Source organism: Sapajus apella, unplaced genomic scaffold, assembly GCF_009761245.1.
Source record: "Sapajus apella isolate SASKATOON/1434 unplaced genomic scaffold, GSC_monkey_1.0 scaffold22, whole genome shotgun sequence".
NCBI classification, from domain to species: domain Eukaryota; kingdom Metazoa; phylum Chordata; class Mammalia; order Primates; family Cebidae; genus Sapajus; species Sapajus apella.
In genome coordinates, this window is record NW_022436962.1 from 26028925 (window position 1) to 26047129 (window position 18205).

At 42.8% G+C, this 18205-nt stretch overlaps 2 protein-coding genes and 1 pseudogene across 5 annotated transcripts in view; 1 reads left to right on the forward strand and 2 right to left on the reverse strand.

Annotated features, from left to right (window-relative positions):
* The window catches only part of TP53BP2 (tumor protein p53 binding protein 2), a 65530-nt gene extending 53268 nt beyond the window's left edge, over nucleotides 1-12262 (reverse strand). For 2 of the 4 annotated variants that reach the window (XM_032289367.1, XM_032289366.1), the window contains exon 1: nucleotides 11967-12244. Coding sequence is in view for 2 of the 4 variants with exons in the window: in XM_032289366.1 (XP_032145257.1) it covers nucleotides 11967-11993 (27 nt within the window). In the remaining 2 variants the exon portion in view is untranslated. Of the gene's footprint in view, nucleotides 1-11308; nucleotides 11328-11966 lie in introns of those variants that run through there. The other 2 variants (XM_032289364.1, XM_032289365.1) reach the window with 2 other exon arrangements.
* LOC116558998 lies at nucleotides 4558-5036 on the reverse strand (annotated as a pseudogene).
* Nucleotides 11585-12974, forward strand: LOC116558997 (translation initiation factor IF-2-like). Its single transcript, XM_032289369.1, has one exon. It carries the CDS (start codon nucleotides 11798-11800, stop codon nucleotides 12530-12532), a length of 735 nt encoding a protein of 244 aa, XP_032145260.1. The 5' UTR covers nucleotides 11585-11797; the 3' UTR covers nucleotides 12533-12974.
* Nucleotides 12975-18205: the final 5231 nt, after the last annotated feature.

The window sequence follows — 18205 nt, forward strand, 5'->3', positions numbered from 1 at the left end:
CCAGCACATCAGGAATACAGACTCGTGTGAATGAGGGCAGAGAGGTAACAGGGGGCTAGCTCACGCAGAGCCTTGTAGGTCAAGAATAAGGAGTGCGGATTTTGTTGCAAGAGAAAAGTCACTAGAGTAGTGATTTGCAACATGCAATTCCCAGACAAATAGCGTCAGCATCACCTGGGAACTTGTCAGAAATATAAAGTCCCAGGCCCTGCTCCACACCTCCCGATTCAGAAACCCTAGAGATGAGGCCCAGTACTCACACTTAAGTTCAAGAACCACTGCATGAGAGGGATTTGAGCAGGGAAGTAACACGAAGCTAGGTTTCTGAGTAATTTGCTGTAAATAATGTAGAGTATTAGTTTCACTAGCAGAAAACAGCAGTGTATATTAATCTAAAGAGTATATATTAATTATAATACCAGTAGTTAACCCAACAACAATATAAATACATTATGATCCATATACACTGGTATTTATTTTTGCATATTTTAAATTTCAGGGAATTCCATTTCAATTACAAGAAATAGTAAGACCTAAAACTTATTATAAATTATCTACTCCACAGTTACAGCCTTAAGTCACGGAATGAGAAATCTAAAATAGCCACACTTTTCCTCACTTCTCTCCCCAGAGTAGCTCACCTGATTCCTATACTGTCTTGTACTGCCAATGTCATCCCCATCCTTCTAGAGTAACTCATAGACCCTAAAACTTCCTCCAATCCATCCATCCCTACCCACACACCCACCTCCAACCAGAAGTAAATGTTCTCTTTGCTTCTCTGACAACCATTGACACTACAGTTGTTTGTATTCCTGTCTTATCTAGCCTACTGGTCTATACCTTTCTTTAGGATACAGGTTTTGGTTCTTAAATGCTTCATCCCTGGTTTTTCTCCTCCTACATTATACCTCACTCCCCAAAAAACTCTGTCAGATCTCACACAAAGCAAATCTTCAATACATGTTTGTTGGATTGAACAGACACGGTGTCGCAGGAATTCAAAGTTCCACAAAGATGGGAAAGTTAACAGGAGACAAGAACATGACAAACAGTATGTTCACATCATAGAATGTTTATCTACAAATGGTATTACTTCACAGTGAACGCTTTCAAAGACAGACAATGTCTCAAAGAATTCTGCTCAAGTTAAATTAAGGAACCTTTTCTCTTCCTTCAACTACACCTGCAGCTGAATCTAGACAGGTTTCAAATTCTGAATGTATCCTCTAAAGCAACTCATCTTAGGCTACTGTGCTTCAATATCTATCATAAACAATCAACATATAAAGCAAAAGAACAAACACATTTAGTTAATTCCTCCCCAGCTCCAACTATTTATAAGTATAGTGTCGGTATGCTTCCTTCTAAACTGAGCATTGTTCTTTGTCAGGCATTTGTCATAATTTATGTAAAGGTACTGTTACAGATTTCATTTTATTTTTACTTTTACTCACTGAGCACTACATTTTTACGATCTATCCGTGATGGTCTAACTACAACTAATCCATTGCTTCTAATTATTTCCTTCCTACCTTCCACTTTGCTATGGAAGTATAGGCAACAACTACACTCACCAAAGAAAATCCAAAATAAGAATATTCATTCATCCATTAACTCAAACAATATTTTTTAAATCCCTACAGCATGCCGAACACTGTGCTAAGCGCTGGAAACACAAAGCTGAAAAGGCATGGTCCACGTCCTCACAAAGCTTATGGAACAATGAAGAAGCACTGCAAACAATGAAAAGGGTACAATGCTGAGAAACAAGAACTTCCTGGTGAAAACATATTTAAAGCGTTTAAAGTCCAGCGAGAACACAAAAACAATCACCGCAAGCAGTGGAAGAGGGCATTATTTCACACAAGTACTATTAAGCTGAAACTGTAGGATGAGCACGACAAGCAGGAAGAGGATCATCTAGGCAGACAAACATGGTGTATAAAGACACAGGAAACTGTGCATGCCCTCACAACTATAATCCTGGAACTGCTGAAGCATGGAGGTGGGAGGCAATGCAGAACAAAGAAGAAGAGATGGGTTAATTCCCAACCCACAAGCCACGAATGTGCTGCATAAAAACTTTCAATGCACAAAATTTGTTTTATACACACGCTGTTATGGCAAAGTCCGATAGAGTGGAACAAGTCATAGAGAGCAATACTCAAGAGTGGAGAGCAATATGCAATGGGGTGCAACTTGCTGTGAGCAAGAGGAAAAGCAATTCTGAAGGAAGGCCAAAGGAACCGCATGGTGACGGGATGCTCGTCGGCACAGCGCAAGGCACTCCCACTATTGTGCCACAGCAGGTGCTATGTTTTAATAGCTGACTTGGTGTTTCGAGTCTTTCAATCACTTCCATTATGCAGCTAAAAATTCTGAAATGGAAATGTATCAATGACACAAAAAGGCTGAATCCACTGGGCTAGAAAATAAAGGAATTTTCTTTTTCTTAAGTAGAGACGGGGTTTCACCATGTTGGCCGGGATGGTCTCCATCCCTTGACCTCGTGATCCACCCGCCTCGGCCTCCCAAAGTGCTGGGATTACAAGCGTGCGCCACCGTGCCTGGTGAAAATAAAGGAACTTTCTATCTGACTAAAGAGTTTATATATGCCGGGCGCGGTGGCTCAAGCCTGTAATCCCAGCACTTTGGGAGGCCGAGGCGGGTGGATCATGAGGTCAAGAGATCGAGACCATCCCGGTCAACATGGTGAAACCCCGTCTCTACTAAAAATACAAAAAATTAGCTGGGCATGGTGGCGCGTGCCTGTAATCCCAGCTACTCAGGAGGTTGAGACAGGAGAATTGCCTGAACCCAGGAGGCGGAGGTTGCGGTGAGCCGAGATCACGCCATTGCACTCCAGCCTGGGTAACAAGAGCGAAACTCCGTCTCAAAAAAAAAAAAAAAAAAAAAAAGAGTTTATATATTTTATGCCGTAAGGAACAGAGGTCAGACTTGAAGAGTTCTGGAGAGGGAAGAAACACACTGCTGTTTCAGAAAGACCAGCAGGGCAGAAGTGTGTTAAATGGACTGAAGGGGCAGGAAACAGAAAAGGTAAGAAAACAGATAAGGAGAGCATTACAACAGTCCAGGCAGGAGGGGACTGAAGCCAAACAGGTGCCCTAGGGATCTGTGTGCCCTGGTGACTCAACAGCTCCAAAAGACCGAAGAAAGGAAGGAAAGCAGGATAAAAGCCCAGGTCTCTGGCTACTAAAAGCAACAAGCAAAACCTACCAGAGAAAGATCCTATCTACCTTTAAAATAAAAGCATTATCCAAAATAGATGCCCCACACACACCTTTTCAGGAAATTAACAAAATTTTTGAAAATTACCTACATATCACAAACCAAGCAGTTATTATCTAGATCTCGTTGTAATCCAGAAAACACTGGCATGAAGAGACCATTTCTAGAATTAAAGTCAACTCTGACTTGATTTTCCTAGATCACTGGCTACTTTATGTCAGAAAAATAATTTTTTTTTAATTAAAAAAAAAAAACAGTCGAGGACCTTTTAGGTTGAAGCATCAGAAGCTTCCAGGGCACTCTGGCCATGTGGTCAAAAGTAAAGCTGTCCTGAAGCATTTCAGGACCGACTATGGCTTCCTTGAGAAACCTGATACACCCTACTCAGTTTTAAAGAAACAGGGTGACAGAAGGCTTTCTCTCAAGCCTAAATTTAAACTGCTCTGTGTAGCTCGTCAGAGCTCTCTGCTGATATAAAAAGTATGGTTTCTCTTATGTCCCACAGTAAGAAGCTTGTGGATACAGAAGTGATCTTCCACTATTCCTGTCTTGTCTTTACTTCCAACTCTGGGTTAAGTGCTACTATTTCTCCTTTCAACCCTGGGGCTTCTGAGGGTCACTAAAGCAAGTTATTACAGCAAGTGACATACTCTTGAATGCCTTCACAACCAATTCTTACTGTCAGCTGGGCCTTGTGGTAAAAAAATAAAAATTAAAAAACCCCTTTCATGTATTTTCGGCAGCTTTCTGTAGACTTTCCTACTCTTCCCACCTTGCCCAAGTCTTAACACTCTGGCACCTCTAAGATCCACTGTCCACACAACAAGAGTGAGCTTTCCTAATCAATCAAGTTGTCATTTTTGCTAACTAAACCTCTTCTGTGGCTCCCACGTCCCTTCCCATGCCACGTCCACCCTTCCCTCTGGCCCGCGAAAACCTATATGCTGATAGGTCTTTTGCCTCAGCCCTTGCCATTCAGCCCTTGCCATTCAGCCCTCTGCCCAGAAAGCCCTGCCCCACCCCACCCTCCCAGCCTCCAGTGCTTCCTCCCGGCCTCTGCACCAGCCCCTAGTAATCATGCCCACTTGAACTGTTCCACTTGCAAATTTTCACAGGACTAGCTCCTTCTTGTCATTCAAGTCTCAGCTGAAATGTCATTTCCTGACCATCCAATCTAAAGTAGCCATCGCAGTCACATTACCCTTCTTAAATCCCATTTAACTTTCATGTTTTCCATTTATTTATTTATTTATTTTTATGGTGAAAAGATATACATATATTTAGAATTAGCCAGCTGGTCTCAGTTTAGATGATCCCAATTTTGTTGGCAACATCCAAAGCAACGTAATCAGGAGCCAGTTGAACATATGCCTTCTTCTCTCCATCAGGCCGAATCAGGGTGTTGACCTTGGCCACATCAATGTCATAGAGTTTCTTCACAGCCTGTTTGATCTGGTGCTTGTTGGCTTTAACATCCACAATGAACACAAGTGTGTTGTTGTCTTCTATCTTCTTCATGGCAGACTCAGTGGTCAGCGGAAACTTGATGATAGCATAGTGGTCCAGTTTGTTTCTCCTGGGGGCACTCTTCCGAGGATATTTGGGCCGCCTCCGGAGTCGCAGTGTCTTGGGCCGCCAGAAGGTGGGTGACGTGCGGATCTTCTTTTTTTTGTGGCTGTGGACACCTTTCAACACTGCCTTCTTGGCCTTTAAAGCCTTCGCTTTGGCTTCGGCTTTAGGAGGGGCAGGAGCTTCCTTCTTCGCTTTCGGCGCCATCTTGTGAAAAGGCTGTTTTCCATTTATTTTCTGTCTCTCCCACTCAAATCCCCCATTAAGCACTATGAAAGAAAGGTAAGCTCTCTGAAAACTTCCTTTCCTGCATCCATGGCATTTACAACCGTGCCTGGAAATACAGCAGATGTTCACTAAGTATTTGTTGAGCAGATGTTATCCCAAAAAAGCCATCCAAAAACAACCAAATGGTTAATGAGGGAGAATGAAGAGCAATGATTGAATGTGATTTCATTGAAAATCAGCCCCTAATTTATTTCCAACAAAGGCACCTGACTACACTGAATTGCTGCTCCTTACAACACAGACAGCCCTGAAGCTGCAAGTGGAGACACTCGACTCCCATGTGGACACTTCAAAGTTGTTGTTGCACCATTCGAGCAACTGGAAACGGCTGAATGACACTGGCCATCTCAGAGCAGATATTACATGTGTCCCTGTCCTCCACATCTCCCAACATGCCTATCTTACTCCGCTCCTTTATTAGAATAGTGCAAAAAAAATAGTTGTGGTTTTGCCATTAAAGGTGATGGCAAGAACTGCAATTACTTTTGCACCAACATAATACATCATCTCCTGCAAGCTATAATTAAAGGTATCATCTCACGAAAAACTATTCAACACCCCTCACACAAAAGCTAATTATCACACCCCTTCTTTTTCCCTGCAGATGTGGAAGATCTGAGATCTCTATGGTAGTATTAGATAGAGGTGGGAAGAAGATGTTTCCTTTGCCCCGGAAGAGGTAACCACCTCTACGTCATTTGAAAGTTGATAAGAGAACTATTTACCCATCTTCTCATTCAGTATGGATTTAAGTAAGGAAGATGTCTCCATTTCTCTTCTACTTTAAAACTACAATAGAGTTATGCTTTGAAAAGCAATTTTTGGAGTTACCATTAGCCAAAAGGAAATCATTATGACTGTTTGTCCTGTCAAACACATAAAAATATTCTAACCCAACCATTTGCCATCCTGAACAGAGCATGTGTTTGCAGGCAGACAGTTCAAATCTCATGTCTACTAATGATCAGAAACAAATTACTTAAACCCTTTGAGCTTCAAATTCCTTATCTGTTGAATGAGAGTGGGAAGATCAACTTCAGAATGCAGTAAGGGAATTAGATGGAATGATCAACCTAAATCACCATACACAGCGTAAGGCATAGAAAGGTGGCTCGTCTTCATCCCTGCGAGGGAAGTTAGAGTGAAGCTTCCACTGCCCCTGCTTTTACATATAAATTGTTCACTCCCTGTGGAAGAACAGTAAATTGCCTTCATCATTTTTTGTTACCACCAGTAGTTTAAACTGTTTATCTATAATAGTTTCATTATGGTTTCCTACTACTTTTCTATGCTTGTGCCTTAAGGGATTTTGGGTTGATGTGTTTGAAATTTAAATAAAGTAGTATTAAGTTATAAATTTGTATCCAGAAAAACAATTGGAGTATGTATTTCAAAAGTGACAGTTCGGCCAGGTGCGGTGGCTCACACCTGTGTAATCCCAACACTTTGGAAGGCAGATCATTTCAGGTCAGGAGTTCAAGACCAGCCTGGCCAACATAGTGAAACGCCATCTCTACTAAAAATAGAAAAAAAAATTTAGCTGGACATGGTGGTGCAGTCCTGTAATCCCAACTACTCAGGAGGCTGCTGCAAGAGAATCGCTTGAGTGAGCCCAGTGCACCCAGTGGGCGGAGGTTGCAGTGAGCTGAGATTGAACCACACGGCACTCCAACCTGGATGATAGAACGAGGCTCTGTCTCAAAAAAAAAAAAAAAATGAAAATTCAGTACTTACTGGGCAAATGGACATATTCATCGAAAATCTGGTTCTGTTATCATCCAAATAAATAATTTGTTTTCGAGTGTATTTTACGTAAAAAAAGTTTCTAAGTCTGTAAAACTGCTTTTCCTGCCCATTATCTAATAATGCTTAAAATTTGCATTTCTTTGATAAGATACATTTACTTTGATAAGACAGTATACAAAGTGTTTTAAGAAATCACTGACCACTTAAAACTTAATGCTCCTAAAGGATCCCCAATGACCAACCCTCTTGGCTTGCCCCAATAAGACACAGAATTTTAATGTCTCACCTACCACTCCAATATAACTAACTAGACATTTCATACACAGTCACATCACCTATGTTTTCTTTTTTCTATCACATCCGATTAAAGAGAATGTTTTGTTCAGTACCTAGCACACCGTCAAAAAACAAGTATTTAAATAATGTTTAACTTAAATAGCATGACCTCAAAAGAACACTCTGGATTCCTAAACTTTTAAATCCTATTCTCATTCTGTGAGATCCTTGAGAAAGCTGGTGAGAGCTTTGTAATACACGATGACAAATCATAAAAGCACGTATTAGTATGCAGTTATCCTCGCTGAGCTAAGGAGAGGCTAAATAGCATGAGCTTCAAGAATACTCAGTGTTAACTTAGCTCTAGAACGACTTTTTAAAGAGTGCCACACACTGTGGTACATCACCAAAAGAGATAAAGGTCCACAGCATTCTTTAAAAGCTCCAGAAAATAAAGTTTTATTTTACTGTCTGCTGGGGCAGTGGGGATAAAGAGGGAGGGAACACAGTTCTTCCTAGAAGCAGTGTATGTGAATAAATGACCCTCTATGTCTCTTCCAGATAAATTCTCTTTTAATTGTTAAACATAAGGTATATGTGTAAATAATAAAGTCTAAATCTAGTTTCTCTAAAACAGGTATAAATACAGAAATTTTCAAACGTCTTTCAGCTTCTAATTAATATAGCTGAAGTCACGAGGCAACAAAACTAATGCAAATGAAATGTGAGATATTTTGCACATTTCTAAAAATAGATTATTTAACAGCCTTCGATAACTGTAATTCTATAAAGATAGGAACCTATTTTAGGGACCTAATCTAAACTTTATTCTGGAATAAAGCCTGATCTAAGCTAATTTACTACACTATTACTCAAGCAAAAAGAATTCTTTCAGAACATGATAAAATCATATAAATAAAATGTTCCAGGCCAGGCACGGTGGCTCACACCTGTAATCCCAACACGTTGGGAGGTCAAGGCAGGTGGATCACCTGAGGTCGGGAGTTCAAGACCAGCGTGACCAACATGGTGAAACCCTGTCTCTACTAAAAACACAAAATTAGCCAGGCGTGGTGGCGGGCATCTGTAATCCCAACTACTCGGGAGGCTGAGGCAAGAGAATCACTTGAACCCGGGAGGGAGAGGTTGCAGTGAGCCAAGATCGTGCCACTGCACTCTAGCCTGGGCAACAACAGCGAAACTCAGACTCAAATAAAAAAAACCCAAAATGTTCCAAACACAAAACTTGAAAGATTTTTAGTTTCAAAACACAGTTTGTGTTTTGTGCAAATCTGTGCAAATAAAACCACACCTTTGGAAATAACAATACGAGTATTTAAGCAAAAGTTAAGCTACTGGTCGGTGGAGGTGTACACTTTACACAGTTATGCTCAGAAATACACAAATTCTACTGACCAGGTGGTCAAACTGCTAAAGGAAATACTGTAATATCCCATTTTTTCCCCTAGACCCCGGAAATTAGAAGCTCAAATTATATTTTGCAGCATCATTAAATAACTAGAAATAATTATGCCTCTGTGACACTGAAATATAAAATGCCATAAACTTAGAAATTAAACTATGATCACTTTGAGCTTTTTCAAAATAAGCTATCATTTTCTTTAAAATATCTGTACAAGGGCCATATGATGACATCCGTTTAAATGCACTGTCATACAGTAGCCACCAGGCATGTGACTATTTAAATCTAATTAAAATTAACTTTTAAGTTCAGTTCTTCGTTCCCTTAACCACATTTGAAGCGCAGTAGCCACATGTGGCTGGTGACTGCCATGCAGGACAGCACAGATACAGAGCATTTCCATTGCAGTAGGACATGTATGCCAAATATACAGCATCTCCAACTACCAAGTGACAGGCGAAGTCAAGCCTTCTGGTTTTCCAGGTGGCACTGCCAAATACTGTGTGGTTTTGTAAATAATTTTGTTAAATTTATCACTTCAACAGCAGGTACACACAAAAATTTTTATTAAACTATTAGCTGAAAAAAGCAGACCATAGCTTTTAGAGTTAGCCAAGCTCCTTCTTAAAAACACATTTTTGTTTTGAGTATAACACTTCACAAAATCAAAGTAATAAATAAAAGATATCTAATATAATTTTCAAATAACTAAGAATTTTTGCTTTTGATAACTGCCTCCCTTTATTTGATATTCAAATTCAATGAGTGGATCACTAAAAAGCCAAACTCTCAAAGTGCAAATAATCTCTTCTTTAATCAAGAAAAAGAAGATGTCAAGTATGAAAGTATAACCAGTTTCTCCTCGGCAAGTTGTGGAAATATCATAGAACTAGAGATACTAACCTGAAAGGTATCTGAAAGTGAGAGTAATTATCACTCCCATTTCTGCAGTACCCTATCTACCCCTACTGCGATTTGCAGAGCTTCCTATTTATTTTTAGTTAGCCTTCTAAAATACATCTTCTACTTTTGGTTTTGGATCCAATTATCACTTCATGTCCCACATAAAAGAAAACCACTTGATCCTGTACCATTTGGTGAGAAAACACATGAACACAATTTATTTGCACATTTTTAATATAATACAGTCTAAATAGTAAACCATTATCTTCAGAATGCCTTTAAAAGCAAATCAAGGAATGTACCTAATGCCACAGAACTGTACACTTAAATATAGTTAAAATAGTAAATTTTATTTTATGTGTATTTTACCACAATAAAAATACATCTAGGCAATTGTCTAAATTCTGAAACTATCCATTTTTTCACATTAAATATGCTTTTCCTGATAAATTGGTTAGAATTTTTCAAAGTAATATAACAAAATTTCATTAATGTTGGAATAAAAATCCAAGCATATTAAAAGCCAAAGACGAGAAATGTATTTAAGAAAACAGGTTTAGGCCAGGTGTGGTGGCTCATGCCTGTAATCCCAGCACTTTGGAAGGCCAATGCGGGCGGATCACCTGAGGTCGGGACTTCAAGACCAGCCTGACCAACACGGTGAAACCCCGTCTTTAAAAAAAATAATAAATAAAATAAAATTTTTTAAAAGACACATTTAACATAAGGTTATTAAATGAAAAATTATTTCATATTTTTATATATAACAAATCTGAGAATCTCCAGTTTAACCAACACTGGAAATTCACAGGCTTTTTATCTGGCCCCTACTGCAAGCCAGACACTGTACTAATCACACTTCCTTCGTAAACATAACTCTAATCCTCAAAACCACCGAAACAGCTGAGTACTATTATCCCCATTTTACAGATGATGAAACTGAGGAGCAAATTTTTTAAGTGCCTACAGTCACTAAAGACAGTAACTGAGCAATACTAAAGTGTTAGTATAACTTCTAAGCTGGTGTACGTGCCACCAACCACACTGAGTCTGTGTTAGGATTCTGTTTTGACATCAGAAAGACAATCAGAGGAACCATATTGCTAAATTGAATTTACTCTCAAGAGCCACATAACTTTTTATGAATTCGGCTACACACCAGATACCTTGGTATGGTATCTCCAAAGGATATCTTGACAAAAAACAAGCAAGAAACCATATAGCAACAACTGATTCTCTTGCTCCTAGTATTAGGAAAAATTCACAGACAATCCGTAAAAGCTATTTCAACAAAAAGAAATGTAAATCCAGAAAATAAACATCTTAACAGCAAAATCCATCACCCTTATCCATCGTCCATTATTTCAATATTGGACATTCACACCACAACTTGACTTTATAACCAGGCATTAAACCAAAGTAAGATGCATAATGCTATTAATACTTTCAAATTCCTTGAATCCTGGCAGGACAAAACATCCTAAACCATCTAAACCCAATTACTAATTCTAGTGAACTGTTAAGTCGCCCCAATAAGTGAGTGTTTAGGATGCCCTCCATGACACAAGTAGGGGGCCAGAGGACAGCATATTATACTCTGCACGTGTGACTGCAAACTTATTATTCACTCCATTCCAGACTTTATAAAAGTAAAAGCTGTTTCTTTGTTTAAGCAAATGTAGCCATAAGCACAGGAAGCCTGCAACATGTCCCCACTTCAGTGGGAGAGGTGCAAATATCACTTCCACGAAGAAACTCGCTACTGAAGATTGCAGAAGCCACCGCAACCCTCCATTCCGCGATCGCTGAAGGACAGAGACATTTCAGAAATGTCTCAAACCTGCTGTTCACCTGTGGCCTGGAACAGCCTGCGGAGCTCCTAAAGAACGCACTAATCCTCTGCGGAGGTTTTGCTAAACAAGCTGTGGGAAACTAAGGGCGCCAGGCAAGTACACTTTCCTGCGATCTAAAACTTCCTAGACTGCATTTACCAAAACCAGTTTCCACAGAGATAGGAGTGACTTAGCTGCTACTGAAGATATCAGGATCGAAATTCAATTAAAAACAAAGGTACTCGTTCCAGTAACGTATGTTTCACTCCAGTAAAAAGTTAAAAGGAAAAAAAAAAAAAAAAGACAAAGCAAAGAACAAGGTTCCCAGTTCCCGTATTCTTGACCTTCAAGAACTTAAGAAAAGTCAAGACCCTGTGAAAGACGAAAAGTTTGAGCGGCTGCTGGGCTCGCGGGCGGCTCGCCGGACTCCGCAGCAGCTGGGGAAAGCCACTTCGCGATCAGGGTCTCTCTGCGCCCCCACGCCGGCGGTGGGCGGGGAGCCCTGAGGATGGAACCTCCCCTCCCGAAACCCCGGAAAGGCTCGGAACGCCCCAACCCCTCGGCGCGGGCTCCAGAGCCCGGGCTCCTTCCCCGACGCGCCCGAGGACGCGGACCAGCCCCCCGCCCACGACCCCGCACGCTTCCGGGCCCGACGCCCAGGCCGTTCGCCCCCTTACCGGCATCATTTTGGACCCGAACCGCATGGAAGCGGGTGGCCAGACTGCGGCCCCGGCCCAGCGGAGGCGCCCCGGGGGTCGCGGGTGCGGGGGAGGGGAGCGGAGAGCGAGGCCGCCCGGACCTGTTGCGAGGCGGCGGCGCGCGGCTCCGCAGGGCCCTCCGCGCGGCTGAGGCGCCACCAAGCCCCGGGCCCAATCCCCCGGCCGGACCCCCTGACGCGGCTTTGTCTCCCCGACGCTCGCGACGGCTAGGGCTCCCTCCTCCGCTCCGAAACCAACTAATCCGGGGCCGGGCCCCAGCCCAGCCCGCGCCGGCTCCGCCCCCCGCGCGGACCCCGCCCGCGGCACGCCTGGAGGCCTGGGGGAGGGGAGGCCGCGGGAACGGAGCGGCGCGCGCCTGCGCGGGTCCGGCGGCGTGGACAGGGAGCGGCGGGAGCCGGCCGCCTTTTCTTTCTTCACCTCGGACTGAAGTGCGGCCGGGGCTGCGCGGCGAGCGGCTGGAGCGCGCGCCTCCTAGCGGAGCCGGGGCAATTGGGAGGCGGCGCCTCAGGAAAACAGAGAGCTAGTGAAAGGCACCGAGCCGCGCCAGGGTTGCCGCCGTCCCCTCCTCGGCAGCTCCGAGTCGTGCGAGGCAGGGGACCCTTTGCCTTCAGAACCGGACCCCCGAGGCTGGGCTCGTGGACAGGGTCCTCCCGCGGCCGCGCGGCAGGGCAAACCCCCGGCGAAGGCCCGGGCGTTGCGGCGGAAACGACCCAACTCCCTGGAGGCGGCGAGGACCGACCCCGTCCCGACAAAATGGAGTTCCCCGTGTGGCTTCAGCCCGCGGCGCGTTCCCCGTGCTCCTCGGTGACCGGCTCTCGGCTTGTTCGCCTTTCCCTTCATTTGCCGCCGTGCAAATTCTAATTTAAAACTCATGTGTTAACTTGCTGTGATGTTCACAAACGTACACCGCAGACTGGATAAAGGGGTAACTTTTATGTGGTATATGTTTTACCACAATAAAAATAAGAGGCGTAAAATGTGTCAGGTAGCATTCCGAGGAGCTTTCCTGGGGGGGTGCTGGGAACACCCCGCAAGCAGCCTCCCGATGCCAGGAACCAGTGGATATCTCATCCTTTTCCAGGGAGGGAGGCCGAGGCCTAGGGAAATGGCAGGGCTCCCTTCCAAAGAGTAGCAGAGCAGGTTCAGACTCCTCTTCCTCCTTCCAGGGAGACACAGACTCCGGGAACCCTAACTCCAGAAAGCTTTGTTCTTGTAGGTAGTCTGTGCAAGCTCACTCGGAATCACTTTTCTCTGTCTTTATACATGATTCTGGGACCTGAAGTGGAGTAAAGCCCCTGGATTTATCTAGTTTCAAGAACAGACAATTCTTAGTCCGCCATATCCCTTACCAGAATCTCCATCGAACTCCCTAATTGCGCCATCCTAGCTGCTGTATCTGGAAACATTAAATTACAGTTAATTCAGTTAGAATTTAACGTTCTCGGCCAGGCGCGGTGGCTCACGCCTGTAATCCCAGCACTTTGGGAGGCCGAGGCGGGCAGATAACCTGAGGTCAGGAGTTCGAGACCAGCCTGGCCAACATGGAGAAACCCTCGTCTCTACTAAAAATGCAAAAATTAGCCTGGCATGGTGGCAGGTGCCTATAGTCCTAGCTACTCAGGAGACTGAGGCAGGGGAATTGCCTGAACTCGGGAGGCGGAGGTCACAGTGAGCCGAGATCGTGCCATTGCACAGCAGCCTGGGGGACAAGAGTGAAACTCTGTCTCAAAAAAAAAAAAAAAAAAAAAAAAGCATTTAAAGTTCTCAAAAAATCTGGTTTAAAGCCTTATTTTCTAATTTTTTTTTTTCCAAGGCCTGATACGGGAGCCTGCCTGGCAAATTCTGGGACCATCAAGGGGGCTCAGATAGCTGGAGTAGACGATGAGGGGAGAGTAGTGGGAGATGAGATGGAATGATATGAAGGGCCAGACAAGGAGGGCCTATTAGGCTATTCTAGGGACTTTACTTTTGCTGAGTGAAATGGGAAGTTATGGAAAGATATGATGATCCACAGTCATCCAGTTTAGTGACCCATATTGGTCACTAAACCTCCAGTTCTCACCAAAAAAACCATGACTCATTACCACCCTAAAACTGGTTGTGCACAATAGTAAATTATATTTAGTATGAGCATTGGCAGCCCTGGCTTATTAATAAAATGATTACAATAGAAATGGAAGCAAGGAGAGAAGAATTGCAATAAGACTGTCCAGTTCTATTTCTTTACTGTGTGTTTTCACAAATGCCCTGCCCAAGGGAAGGGAGGAGAAAAGGGACAGCAGTTGGCAATTTGTCCTGAAACTCACTTCTAGCCAATTGAGAATACCTAGCTGCCAAATAGCAGGTATGTTTATGCTGAGTACTTTTTATTTTTAATTCATAGAAGCATGAAACCAAAGAACCCTTGTCTGTGCTTTGGTTTCATTCTCTCAGACTTTGTACCATTCACATATGGCTCTCAGAGGGTTTGTTTTCTACCAAGTTTCACGTTCCACTGCCCCCCTCACCTGCTTTCAAGAGCCTCTGTTTGGTTCTCCCCACTCAATAATTCTCTATTCAACTCCAAGAAAGGTAAGTCAAATTACCACATTCTGAGTGGGGTGGAGCTACCTTCTCCTTTGGCTCTCACCCCACCCCTTGGCACAGTGCAGTTAATTATCTGTTTGGCTTGAGTTCAAATCAAGTTCCCTACTTTCTCCCTGTGTTACTCTTTTTCATCTTCCACAGATTTCCAAACTTTGAGTCCCTCTCTTCTCAAAAGATGTACTCCCATCTTAGCCAATGAAACAGAGACAATTGAGCTTGCACTCCTGCAATATGTATTCCCTTCACTCCAACTCATCTGGGTTCTTCTCTACCCTCTCCCCATCCTTTTACTGATCTATTTTACTAATACTTGTGTGGCTGTAGTTTGCCAGGCACTGTTCTAGACTCTAGAGGTAACAGAGAAGAGACTTGCCTTCATGGAGCTTATTTTCTAGTTGGGAGGAGCTGGACAACGAACACATGAATAAGGGAATAATAAGTGCTATGAAAAAAAAAAGAAACTAGGTAAACCTAAGAGAATAGCATCTATTTTAGATAGGGTGGCCAGAGAAGGCCTCTGAGGAATGAGGGGAGGGGGGAATCGGACTCTAAGCAGTGGGAACAATAAGGACAAAGAGCTTGAGACAGTCTTGTGCTTGGTATCTCAAAGACATAACAAAAAGACCCGTGTGCCCAGGGCAGAGTGAACAAGGAGGGGAGTGATAAGAGAGGTGAAAGATGTAGCCAGTGCCTGGGTCATGTAGAATCATTTAATATTCCACCAATTATCCTCCCTCTTGAAACCAGAGATACTCCATTTTTACGGGTTCCTTAACCTACAGGTTTATGCAGTTTCCTCCTACATTCACCTCAAGTTAGCAGTAATCTGAAAAAAAGATGGGGCAGAAGCTTGTGTATCAAGCCTCTTTGGATCCATTTATACTTTTTCCCTCTGCCTTAAAAACCTTTTCCTCCCTCCACCTTACCCTACATGGTTAACTTCTATTCATCTTTCAAGTCTCTACCCTAAATGCCCTAAATGTCACTTATTTTTAAAAGAGACAAGGGGCTGGAGTGCAGTGGCATGATTATAGCTCACTGTAACCTCAAACTCCTGAGCCCAAGCCATCCTCCCACCTCAGCCCACCAAGTAGCTGGGATTACAAACATGTATCACCATGCCTGGCTAATTTTTAAACGTTTTGTAGAAACAGTTTCTCACTGTGTTGCCCAGGCTGGTCTTGAACTCCTGGCCTCAAGCAGTCCTCCTTTCTCAGCCTCTCAAAGTGTTGGGCTTACAGGCATGAGCCACTACATTGGCTAAGTGTCACTCTTAAGGTCATATTTGATGCTTCTCACACAGAATTAATCAAATACTTCATGTATATTCCAAAGTACCATAGTATGGTATTTACAACATGACAGAAAAAAACCACATCTGTCTCCCAAACTAGCTGCAATGGCAAAAACTATTTCTAACTCATTTATTTGTATATCTTCAACCCTAATATTGTGACTAGGGCATAATAGATACTCAATGGTATAGTACCTAATAAATAAATAAATACTCAATGGTATAGTACTATGCTGTCTTTTCCCTTTACTAGGTACAGGAATAGTGAGATTTTGTCCTGATTACTGCAGTAGCCTCCGGCAGGTCTTCCTACATCTCCTCTTGCCCACTGCAATTCATTCTCTACCCTAGAGCTTAGCAAACTACAGCCCAAATTTGGCTCTCTGCCTGTTTTTGTATTGTCTAAGAGCAAAAATCATTTTTACATTTTTAAATTGTGAAGGAGAAAATCAAAACAAGACAAAGAATATTTTGTGACATGCAAAAACTATATGAAATTCAAATTTCAGTGTCCACAAAGAAGGTTTTATTGGAACACAACCACATTTACTTATTTATGTATTGTCTAAGGCAGCTTTCAAGCTACTACAAGAGTTAAGTAGTTGTAACAGAGCATGTTCGGCCAGCAAAGCCAAACTATCTGGAAATGTGCTGACTTTTGCTCTACCTAGCAGCAAGAATAATCTTTTTAACATGCATGTAATCATGTCACTCCCATGCTTAAAACTTTTCATCTAAGTAGACAGGGATATGGATGGGCTAGAACTAACGGCTGAAGGCTATTGGGATCAGGTGATGAACAATACCTGGAAGTGATGAGTTATAGTTTTCTCTCTTCTTCTGTATGCTCTAAATTTTAGATAATAAAATGGCTTTAAAAAAGAAAAGCCTTGCTTTTTATTGTTATTAGGATAAAGAATACATCTTAACACTGCCTCTAGGCCCTCACATGGTCTATTTCATACCCACCCTCCAAAGCAGTTGGGGTAGGAAGAAAGCCCAGCAGACATATATAGCTCCTCACATTCATGACAAAAGATTCAAAATTGGTAATTTTGTAGGATAAACTCAGTGCTTCGAAGACATATATCTATGATATATGACTCTAGCTTGATTTGGCTAAAGTAATTCCCTGCTTTATTGGTAACTCTTGGAACAAGGAGCTCATGATTTCTTCTACTGTCAGTTCTTTCTCCATTACCTCACCCCCTCCTTCCTCAACTAGTCTGCCTTCCAGCCTCATCCCTCCTCTGAAACAGCTCTTGACAAAGTCACCAATGGCCTCTGTTTCACTGATTTAATAAACATCTTCAGTCTCATCATCCTCAACCTTCTAGCACCGTTTAGCTGTTGCTCATTCCCCCCTTTCAAAACTCTTTTCTCTTGACTTAAATGAGAAAGCTCTTACAGTTTTTCTCCTACCTCCCTGATTGCTTCGTGGTATCTTTTGAAGGCTCATTTTTCTTCACCAGCATTTACATGTTGAAGGTCCTTGAGTCTCAGTCCTAGCCATTTCCTCTTTCCAATGACTACCTTCCCTTCTTCCCTAGAAAGTTGTCTTCACAGTCCTAAACCTCACCTACACACGTCTCTTTATTTTATTTTATTTTTTTAAGAGATGGAGTCTTGCTCTGTTCCTGGGCTGGGTTGCAGTGCTGCTATCATAGTTCACTGCAGCCCCAAACTCCTGGAATCAAGCAAGACTACTACCTCAGCCTCCTGAGTAGCTGGAACTACAGGTGCACACCATCATGTATGGCTAATTATTAATTTATTTATTTTGAGATGGAGTTTCGCTCTTGTTGCCCAGGTTGGAATGAAATGGTACATTATCAGCTCACCACAACCTCCACCTCCCAGGTTCAAGTGATTCTCCTGCCTCAGTTTCCTGAGTAGCTGGGATTACAGGCACCTGCTACCATGCCCGACTAATTTTTGTATTCTTAGTAGAGACAGGGTTTCTCCATGTTGGTCAGGCTGGTCTTGAACTCCCAACCTCAGGTGATCCACCTGCCTCGGCCTCCCAAAGTGCTGGGATTACAGGCGTGAGCCACCACACCCAGCCTATTTTTATATATATTTTTTTTAGCTGCAGGATCTCACTGTGTTGTCCAAGCTGGTCTCAAACACCTGTCCTCAAGCAATCCTCCTGGCTTGCCCTCTCAAAGTGCCAAGATTGCAGGTATAATCCACCCCACCTGGCTAATTTTTTATATTTTCAACCTAGGCTGCTTCTCTAGGCTCTAGAACTGCACTGTCCAATGCAAAAATCACTAGCCACATATAGCTCTTGGGCACTTGAAATGTGGCTAGTGCA

What these genes read in the sequence shown, in the direction of transcription:
- LOC116558997 (XM_032289369.1), top strand. Translation starts at nt 11,798, where the DNA reads ATGGAACCTCCCCTCCCGAAACCCCGGAAAGGCTCGGAACGCCCCAAC.